At 46.2% G+C, this 24,200-nt stretch overlaps 1 protein-coding gene across 2 annotated transcripts in view; it reads right to left on the bottom strand.

Annotated features, from left to right (window-relative positions):
- Positions 1 to 4,386: 4,386 nt before the first annotated feature.
- CHRNA4 (cholinergic receptor nicotinic alpha 4 subunit) overlaps positions 4,387 to 24,200 on the bottom strand; it is a 28,780-nt gene continuing 8,966 nt past the window's right edge. For both annotated transcript variants that reach the window (XM_029613401.1, XM_029613402.1), the window contains 2 exons: positions 11,666 to 13,037; positions 4,387 to 4,775 (listed from right to left, as the gene is read on the bottom strand). In XM_029613401.1, the coding sequence (XP_029469261.1) occupies positions 4,650 to 4,775; positions 11,666 to 13,037 (1,498 nt within the window). In that variant the 3' untranslated portion in view covers positions 4,387 to 4,649. The remainder of the gene's footprint in view (positions 4,776 to 11,665; positions 13,038 to 24,200) is intronic.

Genomic DNA, 24,200 nt, shown 5'->3' with positions numbered 1-24,200 from the left:
AAACTGAAGTATCTACCTATTTGTATGCTCTATCGTTATTTGTAAAGCAAAGGGCAGTGTCATTTCTGATGAACCCATAGGATTGTTCTGTTTTCATAATTGTTTTATGAGTTGTTTTTAAACATTACAGCGGTTTCGCCCTTGTGTTGTAGGACATTTTAAAAAGTACAATTTAGTTCATTTTTTTGTTTTAACAATGAAACAAAATAGAAAATGTGTATGAAAATGTTCTGTTTCATCTCCAGCTGAAGCCCGTTCCCCCTGCCGCACGCTGGATGAGTTTCTGTAATAATACTCGGATCCTCTTAACAAATCCTAAGGGCCACACCCTGCTGGCTTTAGTTACCTTTTGCGTTTGGAAGACTTCGCTTTGCGAGCCATTCTCCAGCCCCCGTGGGATGAGCCCACACTCACCCACGCAGGCCTCAGCCCACACTCACCCACGCAGGCCTCAGCCCACACTCACTCACCCAGGCCTCAGCCCACACTCACTCACGCAGGCCTCAGCCCACACTCACTCACCCAGGCCTCAGCCCACACTCACCCACGCAGGCCTCAGCCCACACTCACTCACGCAGGCCTCAGCCCACACTCACTCACGCAGGCCTCAGCCCACTCTGGTGCTGGCGCCGGGCCAGGAAGCCTCCCTTGGAAGAAGCACCCGGTTCTGTTTGCAGGAGACGTGAATTGCTTTGCTAGTACAGCCCGGGGGATCAGCTTGTCCTGGGAACGCACTCGAGCCAGAACTTGCTTTCTGAAGGATCCTTTTAATTAGTTACAAACAGAGACGTGCTTTCATTTGAAAGAAAACAGGAAAATTCAACCACATTTCCCATATCGTTTTGAAAATGAAATAAAAGAGAAAAAACAAACAACAAAATGGCCTTTGCTTTGTTTTCACAACATGGCAGCCTCTTACCCCGTCCGTGGTCTTAAGGAGCCTCAGTCGCTCCTGCCCCACTGGGTCTCTGTCTTCTATGCAGATAGGGAGGTGCAGACCTCAGACCCACAGATGAGGTAAGGATTGGGAGGGAGGGTGTCCAGGAGAGCCTGGGGGTGCTGTGCAAGACTTTGGTGGTGGCAACAGGGAAGGGAAAAACAGAAGAAAATGCAGAAATGTTCCTGGCAGACTCCTAGTTTGAAATGAAAATGGTCGGGTGCAATAGAAAAGCTGTTTGCAGTGGTGAAGCCCCGGGCAGACTGCACCCCCGGGCTCTGCTTTGCCACAGCGTCTAGCGATGCCTGTCCTGCCCTGTGCGTGTGCCTCTGTCTGTCTCACTTCACTAAGGCCCAGACCGTCATTTTCTTCAAATGCAGTTATTTATTTTGCCAGCACGGGCCAGAGTATACACCTAAAGGGGGTCACAGACAGATGGTCAGGACCAGGACATAACGCATTTTCCTATGGAAAGGACGCCCGAAAACTGAAAAGAAAAAAAAAATCAGGATATTGTAAAGCTCAGTGAGCAGAAAAGATGGATACTCAAATTTCATCACTCATAATATCCTGCCCTTTACCCATGGCTGGACCCCAATGAGGAATATCACCCCAGGGCACCCAGCCAGGTCTTATCCGTGGTTCAGGAGCTTCAATCCCACAGATTACCTGCAATCTGACGGTGACAAAAGCCACAGCATCTTCTGTTTGCCTTCAGTCTGCATACTGTAGACCTGCCCTGGGAAAGCTGGCCTGACCCTAGCACTGCCCCGGGAAAGCTGTCCTGACCCTAGCACTGCCCTGGGAAAGCTGGCCTCACCGTAGCACTACCCTGGGAAAGCTGGCCTCACCCTAGCACTGCCCTGGGAAAGCTGGCCTGACCCTAGCACTGCCCCGGGAAAGCTGGCCTGACCCTAGCACTGCCCTGGGAAAGCTGGCCTGACCCTAGCACTGCCCTGGGAAAGCTGGCCTCACCGTAGCACTGCCCCGGGAAAGCTGGTCTCACCCTAGCACTGCCCTGGGAAAGCTGGCCTCACCGTAGCACTACCCTGGGAAAGCTGGCCTCACCCTAGCACTGCCCTGGGAAAGCTGGCCTCACCGTAGCACTACCCTGGGAAAGCTGGCCTCACCGTAGCACTACCCTGGGAAAGCTGGCCTCACCCTAGCACTGCCCTGGGAAAGCTGGTCTCACCCTAGCATTGCCCTGGGAAAGCTGGCCTCACCCTAGCACTGCCCCGGGAAAGCTGGCCTCACCGTAGCACTACCCTGGGAAAGCTGGCCTCACCCTAGCACTGCCCTGGGAAAGCTGGCCTCACCGTAGCACTACCCTGGGAAAGCTGGCCTCACCCTAGCATTGCCCTGGGAAAGCTGGCCTCACCCTAGCACGGCCCCGGGAAAGCTGGCCTCACCCTAGCACTGCCCCGGGAAAGCTGGCCTCACCCTAGCACTACCCTGGGAAAGCTGTCCTGACCCTAGCACTGCCCTGGGAAAGCTGGCCTCACCCTAGCACTGCCCTGGGAAAGCTGTCCTGACCCTAGCACTGCCCTGGGAAAGCTGGCCTCACCCTAGCACTGCCCTGGGAAAGCTGGCCTCACCCTAGCATTGCCCTGGGAAAGCTGTCCTGACCCTAGCACTACCCTGGGAAAGCTGGCCTCACCCTAGCACTGCCCTGGGAAAGCTGGCCTCACCCTAGCACTGCCCTGGGAAAGCTGGCCTCACCCTAGCACTACCCTGGGAAAGCTGGCCTCACCGTAGCACTACCCTGGGAAAGCTGGCCTCACCCTAGCACTGCCCTGGAAAAGCTGGCCTCACCCTAGCACTGCCCTGGGAAAGCTGGTCTCACCCTAGCACTGCCCTGGGAAAGCTGGCCTCACCCTAGCACTGCCCTGGGAAAGCTGGCCTCACCCTAGCATTGCCCTGGGAATGCTGGCCTCACCCTAGCACTACCCTGGGAAAGCTGGCCTCACTGCTCATGGAAGCTCAGCTGGACAAGCTCAGCAGGAAGCAGGGTCTTATCCTGGCCTGCATAGTAAGAGGAAGCAATTATGGATCAACTGGGCCTTAGGAGATGGGACCAGGAAGCTCTTCCCTGTTTCCCTTGGACCTGGCTTAGCAGAACTGAGAGCTTCAAAATACTTTTAACACCTAATCTCTTATTCAACATATACTACCATTATTATGCTAGCCTACATCGACCTGATGATGAATGGATAACTCTCAAACTCTCCTCACAAATGTACTAGATTAGTTCAGTAATAAGCTTGCACCTTCTTCTTGTTTGCCAACCTTTATCCCTACACTAACGTACGAGGGAAGATGAGAACTCCAACCAGAACCTGTGAGGGAATGCTGACTTTACCAGCAGGATGAGAATAAAAGTCTCTTGGTTCATGTGGTGCCATTTGAACATCTTAATCATCATAAGAACTGCAAAATTCAGCTGCAGCTTTATTTAAGAATATAATCCTCACATAAGAAGTGCCAGGCTGGATCCGCATCCTGTCTCTGGCAGAGGTCAGTCCAGGTTACATGTACTTTGCAGGATCCCATCCTTGCTCATAGCCGGGATAAGCAATGGCTTCCCCCAGTCTTCATGGCTAATACTGATTTATGGTCGTTTCCTCCAGCAACTTGTCCGACCCCTTTTTAAACCCACCTATGCTAACTGCTTTCACCACATCCTTTGGCAACAAATTCCACAGTTTAAATGTGCACTGAATGGAGAAATGCTTTCTCTGATATGTTTTAAATGTGCTACCTACTAACTTCCTAGAGAGTCCCTTATCCTAGTGCTATTGGAAAGGGTAAATAACTGTTTCCTATTTAACCATTCTTTGTTAGAAATCAGTGGCGCTGGTGTTGGTCCCATCGAGGCACGATGTATGCAAAGTTTCAAATAGGGAAAGGGGCTTCTCCGTTAGTGGTCCGGAGTTGTGGAATTCGACTCCACTGGCGGTGAGGGTGGAACAGAATTTTCTCAGCTTTAGAACGAAGGTAAAGGCCTGGCTCTTTCCAGCTTGGCCTGGGCAGATTTTAAGTTGAGAATAGTATCGATAATTGAAGTAAATAGTTTAGGTCATCTGATGGTTATGTATCTTATTTACATTTTTATTCATTGATTGTCTTTTATTGGATTTTCTTGTACACCGCTCTGGCCAGATCTGGTATCTGATGAGCTGTACATCAGAAATGAGAAATAAACACCTAAATAAATAGCTCCTCCCCGCCATCTCTTCTGCAGCCGAGAAGCCTAACCTATCTAGCCTTTCCTCCTAGGGGAGCTGATCCAACCCCTTCTATGCACCTTTTCAAGTCATGTTATATCTTTTTTTTGCGAGGGGGAGACCAGAACAGGTTACATAAGCAGAAATGTTATGGGAAGATAAAGCTAGTTTAGATAGACCAAAATACGCTACCAGTTCTGAATGATTAAAGTCACTTTCTAGGAGTTGATCTTCAAGCTCTTTATTTTCGTAGTATTTGGGGAACACCTCTGTGTTCTTACATTTCTTTGCGCGTAAGTATGAACGATTGCCATCATGCTATATATAATAAACCTTAATAAAGATGTATTCCCATTTAAGATGAGGAGGAGAGTCTTCTGCAGACGCTAAGCCTGGACACGGCAGAGAGAGATGACTTTATTGCTCCGTACGTTTGCAGCCACCTCTCGCAGGCTTTCCTTCCCTGGGATGGGAATCCCGTCTGCGCCTTATATCATGCCCGCCATCCAGGGAGGGAGGAAGAGACCCACCGTCCCCAGCAGGCAGACCAGGATGAAGACCCAGAGGAAGATCCTGTCGATCACCATCGCCACGTATTTCCAGTCTTGCTTCACCTTGCAGGCAGACAAATAGAAAGAAGAAGCTTATTACCACCTGAGCAAGGCTGGAGCCGCAGGTTCTTAGGGAGGTGAAGGCCCCACATTTTCATTTTGGTTCGTATTTTGTTTTGGGGTTTTCTGTTTATTTTTTTCATTTGTTTGGTTTAATGAGGATTTTTTTGGGGTTCTGTATGGTTCACTTACCAAACTGAAACCCCCCCCCCCCATTAAAACCACCCCAAAACAAAATAAGAACTAAAAGTGTCTCCTTGTCCCTCTACGATCTGCTTCCCACCCCCAAAAAAGCAAATTGGTGCCCCCGTGTCTCTCTCTGAGCGCACAGTGTAAAGTTGCCAGGTTTCTGAGGCAGGCATTCAGGTGATGCTGCTTCTGTGTCGACCTCAGTGCAGCCGCTGCCATTTTTTAAAGCGATCACCAGCCAGGGCTGGAGTGAATGGACATCGATCCTGCCCTTTTGACCACCAGCAGCCCCCATGAAGGGTAAGTGGGATTGGGGACCTCCCAGACCCTGTCATTTGATGTGGTCAGAAGACACCAGGAAGGCTAAGTAAGTTGAGTAGGCCTGTGCTCCTCATCTTCTTTTTCGTGTTTGTGTGTGTGTGGGGGGTATGTGTATGTGTGTGTGTGTGTGTATGTGTGTATATATGTGTGTGTGTGTATGTGTGGGGGGGGTATGTGTATGTGTGTGTGTGTGTATGTGTGTATATATGTGTGTATGTGTATGTGTGTGTGTGTGTATGTGTGTATATATGTGTGTATATATGTGTGTATATGTATGTGTGTGTGTGTATGTGTGTATATATGTGTGTATATGTGTGTGTATGTGTGTATATATGTGTGTATATATGTGTGTGTATGTGTGTGTGTGTGTGTGTATGTGTATGTATGTGTGTGGGGTATGTGTGTGTGTGTGTGTGTATGTGTGTATATATGTGTGTATATATGTGTGTATATGTATGTGTGTGTGTGTGTGTATGTATGTGTGTGGGGTATGTGTGTGTGGGTGTGTATGTGTGGGTGTGTGTGGGTGTGTGGGTGTGTATGTGTGTGGGGGTGTATATGTGGGTGTATGGGTGGGTGTGGGTGTGGGGGTGTATGGGTGTGTGTGTGGGGGTGTATGGGGTGTGTGTGTGGGGGGGTGGTATGTGGGGGTGTGTGTATGTGTAGTGGGTGTGTATGTGTGTATGTGTGGGTGGGGGTGGGGGTGTATGTATGTGTGGGTGGGGGGTGTGGGTGGGTGTGGGGATGGGGGTGTGTGTGTGTGTGGGTGTGGGTGTGTGTGTGTGTGGTTAGAGAGATCGGTGGAGGCCTTGGTTTGCTTTTATGGTGGTAGGAGGGGATCAGAAAGTGCCATGAAGGACATTTTTTAAACAAATATGAAAACACCCAAAATTTGTGAGTATTATTGTCAGAGATTATTTTAGGCTCATTCCCTTTAGAATGAACTAAAAATGGCCTCATTCTTTTTAATTCGTTTTTAATGAATGCAGAGCTCTACAGTATATTTCCTGTTGTAAGTCAAAGCTAAATATTGCAGAAATAGCTGAAGAGCAGAGAGTAGGGTGGGATTGAAACCTGGGTTTCCCCGTTTCTCAGAGTTAGCTCCAGCCTGGATCAGCCCCTATGAAGCAGTCTCTCCATAACTGACCACCCGTGCAGGGCAGGGACACCACCATCTCATCTTCTGAGTAATGCTCAGCGCTGGCTCGCAGCTGGAGAGAGATTTATTCGCTGATCAAAGAGATGCAAGAAAGGTGCACTACAAATTGAATACAGTGAATTGAATTACAGGCCAAAGAAAGTCTCTTTTTTCTGCACTGCTTCTAATTTCTCAGGACTTGTTGCAACGTTTGCTCTGCAGCCACATTGAATTACCTTTCGTGCAATTTAGTTAGATCGGAGCGGCCGCTGCAGAGCGAGCAGCGCTGGAAGGCCCAGGGGAGAGCTCGCGCGACTGAGGCGTCAGAATTAGGAACTGGAAGATTTGCTGAAATCGCAGGATCTGAAGTCAATGCAAACTGAAAGCGTTTGGTGGTGATTTCCAGACAGGGACAAGCGGAGATGAAAGAGGCAGGAAAAGACGGGAGGGGAGGGTGAAATGGAGGAAGGCAGAGACACGAAGAAAGCCTGTGGCAGAGTCATCGGGACACGAGAGAGTGGGAAACGGAACCGCGGGGGTGGGAACCGGAGAAGGAGGGGCAGGCAGAAGGAGACTGCGCTTCCTAGGGTGAGCCCCGAGCGTTTGTGGGGTTCAAAAGCTCTGAATAGTGAGGAGGCAGCCCTCGGCGGTGGCCCATGGCGCTGGAAGTGGGCGGGTGGCAGGGTGAGAAGTGGCGCGGGGGAAGCCACTAGGGCGGCACTGCTGTCCAGACAGGGTCTGCCCAGGGATCAGAGCATGTTTGATGGCCAAACGGGGAAGGCGAGGAGGGGCGACGGGAGGAATGGATTCAGACCTCATTCAGGTGGTCGGTGCTGAGTATCCGTTCCATCTCAGCAGTCACTCAAAATCTGGTTTTTCAAAGCAGCTCTTCTCCAGTAACTGCCTGGCAGGAGCCCCTGCTGGAAGGGGCAGTTCTTGTGCAAAGGGCACACAGCCAGGGGTCCAGTCCACTTCCTCCTGGCGATTTCTCGCACCCAGGCTGCTGCGCTTCAATATTCATTTGTACACTTTTTTATTTACCAGGCTTTTCGGCAGCTGCTGTGTGAAGTCCCCCGAGAAAGGACACAGCTTCCATACCTCACCCATGCCGCAAGCTCAAAATAGTGTGCAATGCAAAGGACTGAGCCATGGGTCAGAGGTCACTGCAGCCAGCTAGCCACTCATGCTGCGCAAGTGCAAAGCAGCAGCTTTGGGCATCATCAGCAAAAAGAAAGCTGCTTCTTTCAGAAATAAGAAGTTAAAAATTGTTTGCTGTGACAAGAACAAAGAGTTTGTTCAATAAGAAACTGCTATACTGGGTCAGACCAAGGGTCCATCAAGCCCAGCATCCTGTTTCCAACAGTGGCCAATCCAGGCCATAAGAACCTGACAATTACCCAAACACTAAGAAGATCCCATGCTACTGATGTTAGTAATAGCAGTGGCTATTTCCTAAGTCTACTTGATGACCCAAGGCAAGTCTTGCCTCACAAATCTGCTTCACTTTTTTGAAGGGGTTAATAAACATGTGGATAAAGGTGAACCGGTAGATGTAGTCTATTTGGATTTTCAGAAGGCGTTTCACAAAGTTCCTCATGAGAGGCTTCTAGGAAAAGTAAAAAATCATGGGATAGGTGGCGATGTCCTTTCGTGGATTGCAAACTGGCTATAAGACAGGAAACAGAGAGTAGGATTAAATGGACAATTTTCTCAGTGGAAGGGAGTGGGCAGTGGAGTGCCTCAGGGATCTGTATTGGGACCCTTACTTTTCAAAATATTTATGAAAGATCTGGAAAGAAATAAGACGAGTGAGATAATCAAATTTGCAGATGATACAAAATTGTTCAGAGTAGTTAAATCACAAGCAGATTGTGATAAATTGCAGGAAGACCTTGTGAGACTGGAAAATTGGGCATCCAAATGGCAGATGAAATTTAATGTGAACAAGTGCAAGGTGATGCATATAGGGAAAAATAACCCATGCAATAATTACACAATGTTGGGTTCCATATTAGGTGCTACAACCCAAGAAAGAGATCTAGGTGTCATAGTGGATAACACATTGAAATCGTCGGTTCAGTGTGCTGCGGCAGTCAAAAAAGCAACAGAATGTTGGGAATTATTAGGAAGGGAATGGTGAATAAAACGGAAAATGTCATAATGCCTCTGTATCGCTCCATGGTGAGACTGCACCTTGAATACTGTGTACAATTCTGGTCGCCGCATCTCAAAAAAGATATAGTTGTGATGGAGAAGGTACAGAGAAGGGCAACCAAAATGATAAAGGGGATGGAACAGCTCCACTATGAGGAAAGACTAAAGAGGTTAGGACTTTTCAGCTTGGAGAAGAGATGGCTGAGGGGGGATATGAAAGAGGTGTTTAAAATCATGAGAGGTCTAGAACGGGTAGCTGTGAATTGGTTATTTATTCTTTCGAATAATAGAAAGACTGGGGGGGCACTCAATGAAGTTAGCATGGGGCACATTTAAAACTAATCGGAGAAAGTTCTTTTTTACTCAATGCACAATTAAACTCTGGAATTTGTTGCCAGAGGATGTGGTTAGTGCAGTTAGTGTAGCTGGGTTTAAAAAAGGATTGGATACGTTCTTGGAGGAGAAGTCCTTTACTGCTATTAATTAAGTTGACTTAGAAAATAGCCACCGCTATTACTAGCAACGGTAACATGGAATAGACTTAGTTTTTGGGTACTTGCCAGGTTCTTATGGCCTGGATTGGCCACTGTTGGAAATAGGATGCTGGGCTTGATGGACCCTTGGTCTGACCCAGTATGGCATGTTCTTAAGTTCTAATAGAAGTTAATGGACTTCTCCTCCAAGAACTTATCCAAACCTTTTTTAAACACAGCTACACTAACTGCACTAACCACATCCTCTGGCAACAAATTCCAGAGTTTAATTGAGCGTTGAGTGAAGAAGAACTTTCTCTGATTAGTTTTAAATGTGCTACTTGCTAACTTCACGGATTGTCCCCTAGTCTTTCTATTATCTGATTTTAAACACCTCTATCATATCCCCCCTCAGTTGTCTCTTCTCCAAGCTGAACAGCCCTAACCTCTTCAGCCTTTCCTCATAGGGGAGCTGTTCCATCCTCTTTATCATTTTGGTTGCCCTTCTCTGTACCTTCTCCATCGCAATTATATCTTTTTGAGATGCGGTGACCAGAATTGTACACAGTATTCAAGGTGTGGTCTCATCATGGAGCGATACAGAGGCATTATGACATTTTCCGTTCTATTAACCATTCCCGTCCTAATAATTCCTAACATTCTGTTTGCTTTTTTGACTGCTGCAGCACACTGAGCCGACGATTTCAATGTGTTATCCACTATAATGCCTAGATCTCTTTCCTGGGTAGTAGCACCTAATATGGAACCTAACATTGTGTAACTATAGCATGGGTTATTTTTCCCTATATGCATCACCTTGCACTAATCCACATTAAATTTCATCTGCCATTTGGATGCCCAATCTTCCAGTCTCACAAGGTCTTCCTGCAATTTATCACAATCTGCTTGTGATTTAACTACTTTGAATAATTTTGTATCATCTGCAAATTTGATAACCTCATTTGTCATATTCCTTCCATATCATTTATAAAAGTATTGATAAGCACCGGTCCAAGTACAGATCCCTGAGGCACTCCACTGTTTACCTTTTCCACTGAGAAAATTGTCCATTTAATCCTACTCTCTGTTTCCTGTCTTTTAACCAGTTTGTAATCCACAAAAAGACATCTCCTCCTATCCCATGACTTTTTATTTTTCCTAAAAGCCTCTCATGAGGAACTTTGTCAAACGCCTTCTGAAAATCCAAATACACTACATCTACCGGTTCCCCTTTATATTAGATTTTCTAATGAAGAAGTGCTAAGAATGATCATGAGCCTTTTTGGCTAGTACGGCACGCGTTCTGCCCGCCGCCTGACTTGGGGTGTTTAATGAGGACAGGCTGCTTGTCCGGAATAAACTGTGCCACCTCACTATAGAGCCGGGGGAGCTCAGAGGCCGGGCTGCCTTCACTCTCTAAGGAGAAAGCCAGCGCTGCTTTTGATAGCTCTGCTTATGATGTTGGAGGCAGATGGTCCCTGTAGGTTGCTGGACGGCTATTGGATGATAGTGGCTTTTTTTTATTGTCATCCTTTCCAGCCTGTGGGACTCTTTAGTGCAGAGTTGTCATGTTCTGTGCAGTGACATTTATAATCAATGATAGGGAGAGAGGGGCAGAGCTATAGCAGGAGAAGGAGACTGCAGACAGAATGAGGGAGGAGAGGATGGTGGGGGACGTGAGAGAGTGGAGAGGAGGGCACTGGAGTCGTATAGCGTGTGAGAGAGAAAAGGCCGTGGAGCGCTTGCGTGACTGAGGAAAGTGAGCCAGGATTTCTACGGCGTTAATGAGAATTTCAAACTCAGTGGGGAAAAAGCGAGAGCAGGCCCGAGAGCAGCTCCCTAAAGACTGGTGTACGTTTACCGGAAACACCAGTTAGCTGTGAAGGGAAGAAGGAGCTTCTGAGGCAGAAACCCAATTAGAAGGAGCGAAGTTCTGCAATCGGGAGATCCTGGTGGAGTGACAGTGAATAAGCTCAAGGCATCAAACACAAGGCGAGCCACCATCGCCGGCAATCTGTCTGCTGGACTGGCTAAATGTTCTGCTTTCTTTAAACGGGCAAGAAAAGCAATGTCTGGCACTACGAGGACTTTCTGTTTTGTTGCCAACTTGTCCGTTTATTTAAAGCGATGAAGACTGAGGAATTCACATGTTGTCTTTCAGCTATGGGCTGCCTCCATCTTCATCGCTTTAAATAAACGGACAAGTTAGCAACAAAACAGAAAGTCTACGTAGTGCCAGACATTGCTTCCTTGCCGTTTTACATTGCATGTGCGTTTCCTTTTGTGCACTCTGATTTCTTTAAGTGCATGGCATTTCAGTGCAGAGGAGGGGCAGCGTGCAGGGATCTGTACTTGGAGCAATCCGATACCTTCTCTGATCTTGCAATTAGAAATGCACAGGTAATTATTTTTCTACGTCTGTAACCAAAACTCTGTATCGGATGAATTTCGGCAGAGGGTAATGCCAGCCTTCTGCCTGCTGAACATCCCATTTCCCACAGGACTGGCTGACTGCAGGGTGATTCATTAATGTATTTTAAAGAAAAGAAACCCATTTTCTCCCATTCCTTGTCATGCCCTGTATGCTCTTCTGCAATCAGTAGAACAATTTCACTCACCGAAAAGTCTGCATCCTCGGCCCTCAGCTGATCTGCGATGTAATTGACCCCTTCCACGGCCAGCTTCAGGGAGGGCGACATTAGCAGCAGGCTTTGCTCTTTGGTGCTCTGAGTCCTGGCCGTCGGGCCTGAAGCATTTACTGCCTCCCTGTCCTTGATCTTAAATTTACACTTGCACTGCCAGACTTGGCTTTCAGGCTGCTCCTCGCGGAGGGGGCGAGCTTGGGGTGCGCTAGTGTCACTGGACTTCCCATTAGTTTGAGCGGAGTCCTCGTGCAGGTAACAGTACTGAATGCTTCTAGATCGGCAGCGTATGCTTCGGTCCACAGCCTCGCTTGGGTTGTACATCTGCTGAATGCTCAGCGACCTGCTCTTGGAGATGGGCACCGAGTGGTGGAGCTGAGTCCGTGGTAAAGTGTTACTGGTCTGAGCCGTTTCTTCCTGCAGAATGGAATATTGACCAGAGGGGGACCTGCACATGGTCTGGGACTTGGCCGTCTCCTCCAGGCGCTCGTGGCAAGACGACGAGGGAGACGGTTCGTTGTTCTGGGAACCGTTGGAGGACGAGGTGGGGATGTTGGGCTCCACTTCAGTCTCGGACCAGATCATGGGTGGCGTGATCATCTTGTGCATGGACTCGATCAGCCGCTTGCAGTTGTTCTTCACAGTGGACGGCCTCTTCATGAAGAGGATGCGGGGGATGATGTCGAGAAAAACCCTTCGCACCCAGGCAGGCATGGTGTGGGTGCGGGGAGAGCGGTGGTGGACATTCAAGACAAAGACGGTGATGATAATCGACAAGGTGACAAATATCATGGTGAAGAGCAAATACTCTCCAATGAGGGGAATGACCAGGGACGTGGATGGAATGATCTCGGTGATCAGGAGAAGGAAGACCGTCAGGGACAGGAGAACTGAGATGCACAACGTGATCTTTTCGCCGCATTCTGAAGGCAGGTAGAAGACCAGGACTGTCAGACAGGAGATGAGGAGGCAAGGGATGATCAGGTTGATGGTGTAGAAGAGGGGCAGCCTCCTGATGATGAAGTAGTATGTGATGTCGGGGTAGATTTCCGTGCAGCACTCGTATTTCTTTGTGTTGTACGTGCCCACGGCGTTGACGATAATCCACTCCCCGCTCTCCCAGTAGTCCAGCTGGTCCACGTTGTTGTGCATGCTGATTAGGTCAATCTTGGCTTTGTCGTACGTCCAGGAGCCGAACTTCATGGTGCAGTTTTGCTGATCAAATGGGAAGAAGGTGACGTCGATGCTGCAGGAGCTTTTGTAGATGGCAGGCGGCATCCATTTGATTCGTCCGTCGTGAAAGAGGTGGGCCTTGGTCAGGTGGGTAACTGCGAAGTCCCCGTCCGCACTGGCAGGGAAGAGGAAAAACACCCAGAAAATGAGTACAGAATACCAAGAATGCCTCGTCCGGGGCAAATCCTTCAAATGCCCACATTTAAAGAGCTTATAGGGGACTTCAAGGGCTTCACTGTTTTTCTTTTTAGTTTGTTTCGTTTCTTTAAAAAACAAAAGGGAAAGAAAACTCACAAAACCAAAATAGAAAACGGTGTTGGGATCTGAGTTTCCCCCCTCCCCCCTTCCTCTATCAAGCAAACGATTTTTCTGAATCCGGGCTGCGCTGCTTCTCTGCCCCTGGCCTCCTCCGCAGTTGCTTCCCCTTCCTCCTGTCCCTCTGCTCCTATTTTTCAAAACAGCGCTGGTGAGCAAGGCCGGAGCGAGGAGGGGGGGGGGGGTGTGAGGGTGGGTGGGTGTCGCTTCACCTATTTCGATTTTAAAGGCCATCGATGATGTAAGAGGCCAGGGAGCTTGGGATTTTTATTTTGGAAGCACTGGGAATTTTCGGGGGGAAGGGCGATCCCATTTCATTTTAATTTTAGTGGTATTTTGTATAACGTTTATTTTGTTTGAAATAAAAATAAACCACAACCAAATGATAAAGAATGGAGAAAACTGAAATGAAAAACAATACAAAACGGGGGTGGGGGGAGGGGAGGTAAGTGCACACCTGACCCCCCCCCCCAGGCCGATCAAACAGAACCAAACCAAACCCGATTCCAGGAGCGTCCGGCAGCGCTTGGAGCTCTGCCCTGCTTTGCATTCATAGCCTGAAGTTTAATTTCAGAGGCAGTAAATTCTTCCATAATTAATTCCGATCCTGGATAAAGTGCAGCAGATTATTTACATAAATAATCTACACAAATGCACACTTCAAAAGCAAGTAACTGCAAAGAGATCAGGAAAGCAGCATTTCCCATGGTAAAAGCTCTCAGGCTCGTGTGCTGGCTTCCTGGCCACACAGCAAAGGTCCCCGCTCCCCAGCACAGATGTGGGGGCTTCCTTCAGGGAGCTGCCCACACATCCGCATCAGCGTCAGCCGAGAAAAGGACGAAGCCTCGCACTACCAACCTCGTTCCTTCCTCCCAAGATAGAGAGACCCATAGACCTTTTACATTTATAGGGAACCATGCAATCTCCCCCTCTGCAACCTCCAAGCAAAAGAAAGAGCAAGCTGCCCAGAACCCCTCCTCCCTTTTGATGTGCAGAAGAGACATTTATCAGGTGACATACAGGACCCCACATTTCCATCGCTGACGAATCTGCTCCTTGCGATGGAATTGGTCTATTCCAAGGCGTCAGGGATGGTGGGAAGGGAGCAGCAGTTTCACTGGAAGGGAGGGAGGGAGGCTGTGAACCTCCCTCCCCACTGATCCCCCTTCTTGCCACCTCTGATCTGGGCCAACAGGAGGAGGACAACGGCGCTGACTCAGGCCTCAGCCTCCTCCTCTGACGTTGGGGGTCCAACTGATGCTTTGAACTGCATCCCATGAAATTCCAAATGGAGAGGGGAGCGAGGAGGATCTGCAGCAGCAGCAGCAGCAGCAGGATGAAGTGAAACTTTATAAAAATATGACACAAACTGACCTCTTTTGTCTCGGTTTCTGATTCTTCTATATGAATACATCTTGCTCCATGGAGCTAGACGGTCTATTCCATATCTCTGTCAGCTCTGCAGATACCATGTGCCATTACAGGAAGGATTAATGATGATGATGATGATAACATGAAAAGATTGCATTTTATAGAGCAGTCTTCCTTCAGTGACTGCTAAGTATACAAGACACTGTGAACCTGGTAACCGCAACTCCTATAGATTGATGAGAGTGAATGATTCCGCAGGAGAAGTTCTTTCATTCTGTCAGGATCACACAAGAATAGATTCTTGAAAACGGAGCACTGATTCTGTAATCTTTAAGCAATACAGAAATTGTACATAAAGCCTGGCACTCAGCCTGGCTTGGAATAATTCTGAATGAAGGGTGACACATAATACCTCCATGCAAACTCTAACACCCACCAGGTGTCAGCCCTTGGTCACCTGAGGGTCCCAAAAAACACTGCACAGGCTTCACCTACGCATGCACATGTGCCCTGTTCTATTAACCTTCCACCTACTAACTGGGTTCGTGCTTGCCTCTGGCAAGTACACTATCCACAAACTATTCCCTAATGGTTTCAGTGGACACTATGACCTCATAAAAACCTAAAGTCAGAGTTCACAAAAAGGCATATGTAGACCACTTACTAAAACCTTGGGATCATATAGCAATTCACTTTGGTCACTAATCAGTAACAAGCACAAAGCTAATAAACTAAAATGTTTATTATTAAAAAGACAGAACAGTGAATATGAAATGATTAAAAAGAGCTGCAGTACAATAGGGATAGAAATTGTGGTTGGATTCCTCAGTCACCTGAAGTCCTGCTTTCAGTTTAAGAAGCAACTTTTTCTCAATGACTCCCTCACAAATTCAGTCTATATCTGTGGTATTAAGACTCTGTCCCTGACTAAATGAAATTTCCATCTATGCTCAACTGTTTCTGAAATATGTTTTTTTTTCAAGAAAGATATTGGAAATATTATTGCTTTTTTAAAAAGAAAATATTTCTGGTGCTTTTGGGAGGCTCAGTGCTAGATGGGAGGAGGATGGAGAGACAGGGCAGGTTCTTGTGATGATATCCCTCACTTTCATTGAACCAGTACATCCAGTGGCTGCTTGCTAATTCTTCCTATGCTGCCCCAGGTAGATTAAAACCAGTGGCTCCTATGAATGATGAAAGAACCTGAATGGCTAGTGCTCAGAATGCCAATGGCCAGAACCAATGCAAAAGACATTTGGTTCACATAGCAGTCTTTACTGAGTGAACATTTTTTTTTGCTCTTCTTACTGCATTAAGAAGTTTTGGTAGTCTGAAGTTACAATACAAACTCTTAATCACTAACATGGTATTCTTTCTTAGATACAGATATTACACTGGCATGATTCCTGCCTCATCTCCAAAATTGCAAGACATGGGCCAAAGCATGTACTCTACTGGCTCCTGCTGCTTCTAAGACTGCCGACAGCTAAAAGCTGGCTACCAGGAGAACAAATCAAAGCTAGAGATGATGACTTGGACAGGTTCAGCTCCAACAGCTCAGAAACCTGACCCTTTCTATCTTGGGTGTCCTGCTCATCCATTGAACAAAGACTAACATGAAAAGCACATCCCTTGTGCGATAGCTGCTGTAACGGTGCTGCCACAGAGCATCAGCCACCTAGGAAAAGTATTGTCAGCTTGTGCGGTGGGAAGGGTGAGATGCTCCACATCTATGGGCGTTCTGCCTGGGAAAGAGAGATTCTCACATCTGAGCTTGAGTTTCCTCTTTGGTGTTTTAAAGAAAGTCAGCAGCACGTGTCTTTTTTTATGGATTGTTTTTCTCGTCTATTACTTTCTGCTTTAGAAAGGAAGAGATCACACGTTGGATCAAGAGGGAGCAGGCACGAATGATCTGCAGGGTATTGGTCTCAGAAAACGAAATAAAAATACGATACTTCAAAGGGTGCGATACCTCTTACCGGGCTAGCAAAAGAAGGGTCTGTGTTCAGACGCTGTTGTTCATGAGTTCTCCAGGCCTCACAGAACTGAGGAAGGGTCAGGAAACTCAGATAACAATGATAGATAGGAAGCAGGAAGCAGGTCAGACTCCCTGGTAGAAGCTTCTTTATTACAACCATTTTTATTCTGCTGGGATTCTAAGGGTTTGTAATTTGCTGATTTCCAGCTCCCTGTCACCAGATGGGGACTAAGAAGAGAGGCTTAAACCTCAAACCAAATCCGATATAGCAAGCCACAGAGCTCCAGAACCTTGTCAAGAAAATCAAACCGGAAGGCTGCACAGAAAACCCAAGATGCTCCCAGGGGAAACTTAATTTAGTGAGGAAATTGTTGGCGAAGATTACCAAACACCACTGAACGCCTGTACAACAAAACAAGAAATCAAGGAATGCCTCCGGATACCTGTAAACCCAGAAAAGGATGCGGCGCTGATAGAGAACTAAACAAAGTGCTCAAATACCTAACCCCCGAATTTTAAAAGCCTGGCGCCCGTAAAAACCGGGGGGGATGGGCACGTGGCCGGGCCTTGCGCATGCCGAGCGCATTTAAAAATGGCCCAGCCACATGCGTGTCTCCTGATTCATGCAGAAGTGCCTGCCTCTGTCCCAGGGAAGCCGGCGCGCAGAACTTATTTCGTATATTCAGATGAAGTAAGTTCAGAAATAACAACAAAAAAAAAGGTATGGAAAAGGGGTTGTAAGGGTCAGGGAGGAGAGGGGAAAAGGGAAGCAGAGTAGGAAAGGGTACAGGGAACTGGGAAAGACCTACTCACATCGCCGCGTGCAATTTTTAAAGATTCCTCCCCTTGCGCGTGTTAGACGACACCCGCCCGCACATGCGCGTGACGATTATAAAATCAGGCGTGCACGTGCACGCAGCTACCATATTTTATAACACGCATGCGGTGATGTGCGCATGTTATAAAATCGGCGCGTCCATGAGCGCGTACAGGGAACCGCGCGCACATGGACGCGTGCGCGGGTCTTAAAACCGACCCTTATGAGACTAAGTCCAGGAAGAACAAGTAAAATTCTTTAACCTGATTCTACATTTTTCAGCCATTTCCCTAAGACATGGTCAGAAAAGATACTTACACTAACGTGTAAAGCTGTGGACACTCACTATCCCAAATAATTATACAGGGATCTGTCGCAACAGTAACATCAGCAAGCTGTTCTGTAGTGTCGTCAGCAAATGAATACTAAAATTCCCAATAATCGGGAAATGCCTATGGGAGAGTCCGTTTGGGTTTCTCTCAGAGCAGCGAAGCACTACCGGAGTTTTACTTTACAGACACTGACTAACAAGCGTGTAATAATAACACGTAACACCGCCTCAGGGAGAATATGCAAACATTTGATTGAATTAAAAAAAAACCTTTTCATTCTATATGGCACCCTGGCCTCAACCTCAAACTACTACAAACTCAAATTGGGGGTGAGGTGGTGGTGAAGGGGATGCAAATCATATGATAATGATATAACGAAATCCATGTAAAGCTTCGGACAGGAGCGAGGAGCGAGGCAGGGATGTAGCCTCAGTCCTCCTCCCTTTAACTTCTACATTAATGATCTCCCCACAATACAGGAGAGCTCCTCAGCCATGGGACTGAAGGTAAACAATTCAGAGATCAGGTTATCTCTGGCCATTTTATTCCCAAGTTTGCAAAACAATGAAACCCTGCAAGAGACCTTTTGCAAACAATGCACTCTATAGGAGAAACTGGAAAAGATAAGATTAGGATTTTCCAGAACAAAAATCCCTCTGACAAAAGTGCTAATAAATTTAGCTAAAAACCAAGAAGTACAGCATCCCTAGACTGTGTATACCTTGATCCGACACCAAACAATCCTCGACCTGTTTCAAACGTCCAGTGAAAGTACCATTCCAACTATTTGATAGCATCATTTAACCAATCCTCTTATATGGGAGTGAAGTTTGGGGTCTAACATTAGCCCCAGATTGCATAGAATAGGACAGAAACCCAAGAGAAATCCTGCATCTTAGTTCTGCATTCAGAAAGTCTTCTAATAATGGGTGCAGAGCAGAATTAGGACATCTCTCCTTCCTACTCACCACACAAAAAGAATATTTAGATTCTAGTGTCACCTCAATAACAGCAACACAAATTCCCTCCACTACAAGACAGTCTGGGAAGTAACACAAACTCTGAAAAGCAAACACAGCATCCAGGTAGCAAACCTACCATACAATAAGAACATAAGAACATATGAACATGCCATACTGGGTCAGACCAAGGGTCCATCAAGCCCAGCATCCTGTTTCCAACAGAGGCCAAACCAGGCCACAAGAACCTGGCAGGATCCCAAGGGGTAGAGAGATTCCAAGCTGCTTATCCCAGGAATAGGAAGTAGATTTCTGCAACTCTACCTTAATAATGGTTAATGGAATTTTCCTCCAGGAACTTGCCCAAACCTTTTTTAAATACAGCTACACTAATAGCTTTCACCACATCCTCTGGCAATGAATTCCAGAGCTTAATTATGCGTTAAGTAAAAAATATTTTCTCTTATTAATTTTAAATGTATTATCTGGTAACTTCACTGTGTGTCCCCTGGTCTTTGTACTTTTCAAAAGATTAAACAACTGATTATCATTTACTTGTTCCATTCCACTCATTATTTTATAGACCTCTATCATATCTCCCCTCAGAGTCCTAACCTCTTTAGCCTTTCCTCATAGGGGAATTGTTCCATCCCCTTTATCATCTTGGTCTCCCTTCTCTGTACCTTTTCTAACTCTGCTCTATCTTTCTTGGGATGTGGTGACCAGAACTGCACACAATACTCAAGATGAGGATGCACCATGGAGTGATACAGAGGCATTAGGATATTCTCTGTTTTATTCTCCAGTCCTTTCCTAATAATCCCCAGCATTCTGTTTGTGTATGATATATGAACACAAGATGAGGATGCACCATGGAGTGATACAGAGGCATTATGATATTCTCTGTTTTATTCTCCATTCCTTTCCTAATAATCCCCAGCATTCTGTGTGTGTATGATATATGAACACAAGATGAGGATGCCCCATGGAGTGATACAGAGACATTATGATATTCTCTGTTTTATTCTCCATTCCTTTCCTAATAATCCCCAGCATTCTGTTTGTGTATGATATATGAACACAAGATGAGGATGCACCATGGAGTGATACAGAGGCATTATGATATTCTCTGTTTTATTCTCCATTCCTTTCCTAATAATCCCCAGCATTCTGTTTGTGTATGATATATGAACACAAGATGAGGATGCACCATGGAGTGATACAGAGACATTATGATATTCTCTGTTTTATTCTCCATTCCTTTCCTAATAATCCCCAGCATTCTGTTTGTGTATGATATATGAACACAAGATGAGGTCGCACCATGGAGTGATACAGAGACATTATGATATTCTCTGTTTTATTCTCCATTCCTTTCCTAATAATCCCTAGCATTCTGTTTGTGTATGATATATGAACACAAGATGAGGATGCACCATGGAGTGATACAGAGGCATTATGATATTCTCTGTTTTATTCTCCATTCCTTTCCTAATAATCCCCAGCATTCTGTTTGTGTATGATATATGAACACAAGATGAGGATGCACCATGGAGTGATACAGAGGCATTATTATATTCTCTGTTTTATTCTCCATTCCTTTCCTAATAATCCCCAGCATTCTGTTTGTGTATGATATATGAACACAAGATGAGGATGCACCATGGAGTGATACAGAGGCATTATGATATTCTCTGTTTTATTCTCCATTCCTTTCCTAATAATCCCCAGCATTCTGTTTGTGTATGAAATATGAACACAAGATGAGGATGCACCATGGAGTGATACAGAGGCATTAGGATATTCTCTGCTTTATTCTCCCTTCCTGTCCTAATAATCCCCAGCTTTCTATTTGCTTTCCTGGCTGCTGCTGGTCACTGAGCAGATTTCAACGTATTTTCAATGATGACACCTGGATCCTTTTCCTGAGTGGCGACTCCTAATGTGGACCCTTGCATTTTGCAGCTATAATTTGGGTTTCTCTTCCCTAAGTGAATCACTTTGCACTTGTCCACATTACATTTCATTTGCCTTTTGCATGCCCAGTCTCCCAGTTTTCCTTCTCACAATCCTCTTGTGGTTTAACAACTGTGAGTAATTTTGTGTCATCTGCAAATTTGATCATCTCACTTCTTATTCCCATTTCCAGGTCATTTATAAATATATTAAAAAGCAGAGGTCCCACAACAGATCCCTGGGGCCTCCACTATTCATCTTTCTCCATTGGGAAAATTTACCATTTAGCCCTCCTCTCTGTTTTCTGTCTTTTAACCATTCCCCAATCCACAATGGGACACTGCCCCCTATCCCATGACTTTCTAATTTCCTAAGAAGTTACTCATCAGGGAGTTTGTCCAATGCTTTCTGGAAATCCAGATCCACTGTATCAGCTGGCTCACCTTTATCCATGCCCTCAAATAAATGTAGCAAATTGTGAAGCAAGGCTTCCCTCGGCTAAATCCACGTTGGCTTTGTCCCGTGAAACTTTGCTTATCTATACGTTCAGCAATTTTGTTCTTTATTTAGATTTTTATATTCCACCGTTTGGCACTTTTTTAGAGCAGGTTACATTCAGGTATTTCTCTATCCTCATGGGCTTACAATTCAGTTTGTACTGGATGTAATGGGGGTAAAGTGACTTGCCCAAGGTCACAAGACTTGAACCCTGGACTCCCCAAATGATGGGCTACTGTTCCAACCACTAGGCTACTCCTCCACGTACCATGTTGCCTGACACTAACTTCCAAAATGTAAAGAACAAAAACCCTACCTATCAGAAGCCAGAATTGAAAATATTACACAGGGCCGTAGAACACCAATACACTTCCTACTGGGAAACGTGCAAAAGCTGAAGTGCTCCAGTTCCATATGCAGAGCTTACATGCTAGCAGAATCCCTCACCTGGGTCACACATGCACAACACAGACACTCACCACATACAGAATAAAGAGTCACAAATTAGAAACACAAATATACAGACAAAAACTCAGCTGGGAGCCCCAGGAATGTGGGTGCTGCGTGCAATGCAATACCGGAGCAATAAAAACAGAAATGCATTTTTCCTTGTTCTGTGAAAAATGCAACGATATCAGAGATACACATTTCTCAGTACTGACAGAAAGTAACAGGCAGGAATAATTCTGAATAATCCTAGGGGATACAGCAGCTCTAGCAGCAAAATATATGGGATCCCAGCCCCAGGTCAGAAATGTAATTTGATTCTGACCAAAAACAATATGGACTTGAACCTGGGAATTTTCCCTGTGCGTGTCTTTTCTGCACTTTGTCATTTTATATTATTTTTATCATTATATATAGAAACATAAAAATATAGGACACAACGAGAGATGAAGAGCATGTGGCCCATCCATATCTCCTGCTCAGCCTTATAGCCCCTTCCTCTCCTTCAGAGATCCCCTGTGTATTTACTTTGCCAGCATACATATGACTTGTTATGCCATGAAAATTGTGTGTGTGCTTGTGTGCACACGTGTGCAAGAGGCAGTGTGTAATCTCGTTGACGCAAGCTGGTTTAATTCTGTTTCCTAACGCCTCAGCCAAGCTTCCTGGAGCTTCCTTAGTCTACAAAGACACCAGGCCTATGAATCCCACAATGCAAAGTGCAGCTCAGATCCCATCTCCTGTCGCACGCATAAGAAGGGTCCTCACTCTGCAGATGAAAGAGAGGAGAAGCCAGATTTGACATCGCCTTCACAGGACATTATGGATGCTGGAAAAGCCCCGACTGGGGAGACTCTCTCTCTGTTTATTTATTTGAGTGTTTTATATATCCTCGCTCCATGCGAGAATCACTAGTTCACAACGGTGTACGGGTTTGACACTCATGGACGATGGGTTGTGGAGGAAGGCATACACGTCGGAGACAAACTGGGAAGGCAATCTAAGATAGGAGATGACTTTAAAGATAGACACATACATAGCGAACGTAACTGGATTATAGGAGAGGTTGACAGTAATGGGGTAAAGTTCAGGACATATTTGGTCATCGGAGTCTAGGGGAATTGGGTGTCCCAGAATATAGGGAGGGTTGGGGTTGAGGATAAGGGTAAAGGGGTAAAGTTCAGGGCATATTTGGTCATCGGAGTCTAGGGGAATTGGGTGTCCCAGAATATAGGGAGGGTTGAGGTTGAGGATAAGGATAAAGGGGTAAAGTTCAGGGCATATTTGGTCATCGGAGTCTAGGGGAATCGGGTGTCCCAGAATATAGGGAGGGTTGAGGTTGAGGATAAGGATAAAGGGGTAAAGTTCAGGGCATATTTGGTCATCGGAGTCTAGGGGAATCGGGTGTCCCAGAATATAGGGAGGGTTGAGGTTGAGGATAAGGATAAAGGGGTAAAGTTCAGGGCATATTTGGTCATCGGAGTCTAGGGGAATCGGGTGTCCCAGAATATAGGGAGGGTTCAGGCTGAGGATAAGGATAAAGGGGTAAAGTTCAGGGCATATTTGGTCATTAGAGTCGAGGCGGATTAGATGTACCAGTCAAACAGTAGGCCCACTCGAATAGCCAAGTTTTCAGGTCTTTCTTAAATTTTAGGAGAGACTAGTTCTGCTCTCTCTTTAACTGGTCCTTGAGTGTAGGGCCGCTCTCAGCAGCGGAGGCTTCTCCATGAGCTCTTTATTAAGTTTAGGTGAGAAAATCTCTTTCAGAGTTTAGTAAGCTCTCTCCACTCCAATCTTATTAGTGCATTCATTCACCTCAGAGACCTGAGAGCGGGATAAGTCATCCTTTAGGAAGCCCATCAATCTGCTCTGATTCTGTGGGCCTCTGCATCAGAACCGCCTTAATGTCCCATCTGTCAGGAGCATGGCGCTTAACGGATGTGGCTGGGTCTCTTTCTCTACGAATGTGTACAATGTTCTTCCTCCTGCTGTTGGAACTGTCTCTCTTCCCTGCTCCTGAAGGTTTAATATTTTGATCTGATTTATAGAGGATTTTTCAGGTTGTGCCTGTGCTACATTTAGGCCCTTTAGGTTCACCGTAGCCTCTGATGTTCATTGCTCGGTAGAAGAAGAAATGAACACATCAGAAACCAGCTGAGAAGCTACAGAGAGCAGACAGAGTGACTGCAGGTACAGACACAATGATAGATACAGACATTGGGGTTGTCTGGGGTCACTACCTTCCTCAATTTACATGTGTAAAGTTACTATTCCTTGCACCTGACTGCTGCTGCCGCTCCTTGTGACCTTGGGCAGGTCTCTTCACCCTCCATTGCCTCAGGTAGAAGCTCAGATTGTGAGCCCTCTGGGGAGAGGGACAAACCTACAGTACCTGAATGTAATCCACCTTTAAGTGGCTTAAAAAACGGAATATACCTCAAATAATAAACAAACCTGACTTGTGGTGAAAACACGGTGGTGAGGTTGATTGGTCACAGTATAGACGTTATTGGGCCTCCGAGGTAACAGAAGGCTCCAGCCACTGCTAGCGATGGAAATTGGAAAATGCTACCTGGCAGGAAAGTGGCAGCTGGGATCTCATCCC

The sequence above is a fragment of the Rhinatrema bivittatum genome, chromosome 8, assembly GCF_901001135.1.
Source record: "Rhinatrema bivittatum chromosome 8, aRhiBiv1.1, whole genome shotgun sequence".
Taxonomy (NCBI): domain Eukaryota; kingdom Metazoa; phylum Chordata; class Amphibia; order Gymnophiona; family Rhinatrematidae; genus Rhinatrema; species Rhinatrema bivittatum.
The sequence above is the reverse complement of the archived record's forward strand: the minus strand, read 5'-3'. Positions and strand labels throughout refer to the sequence as shown.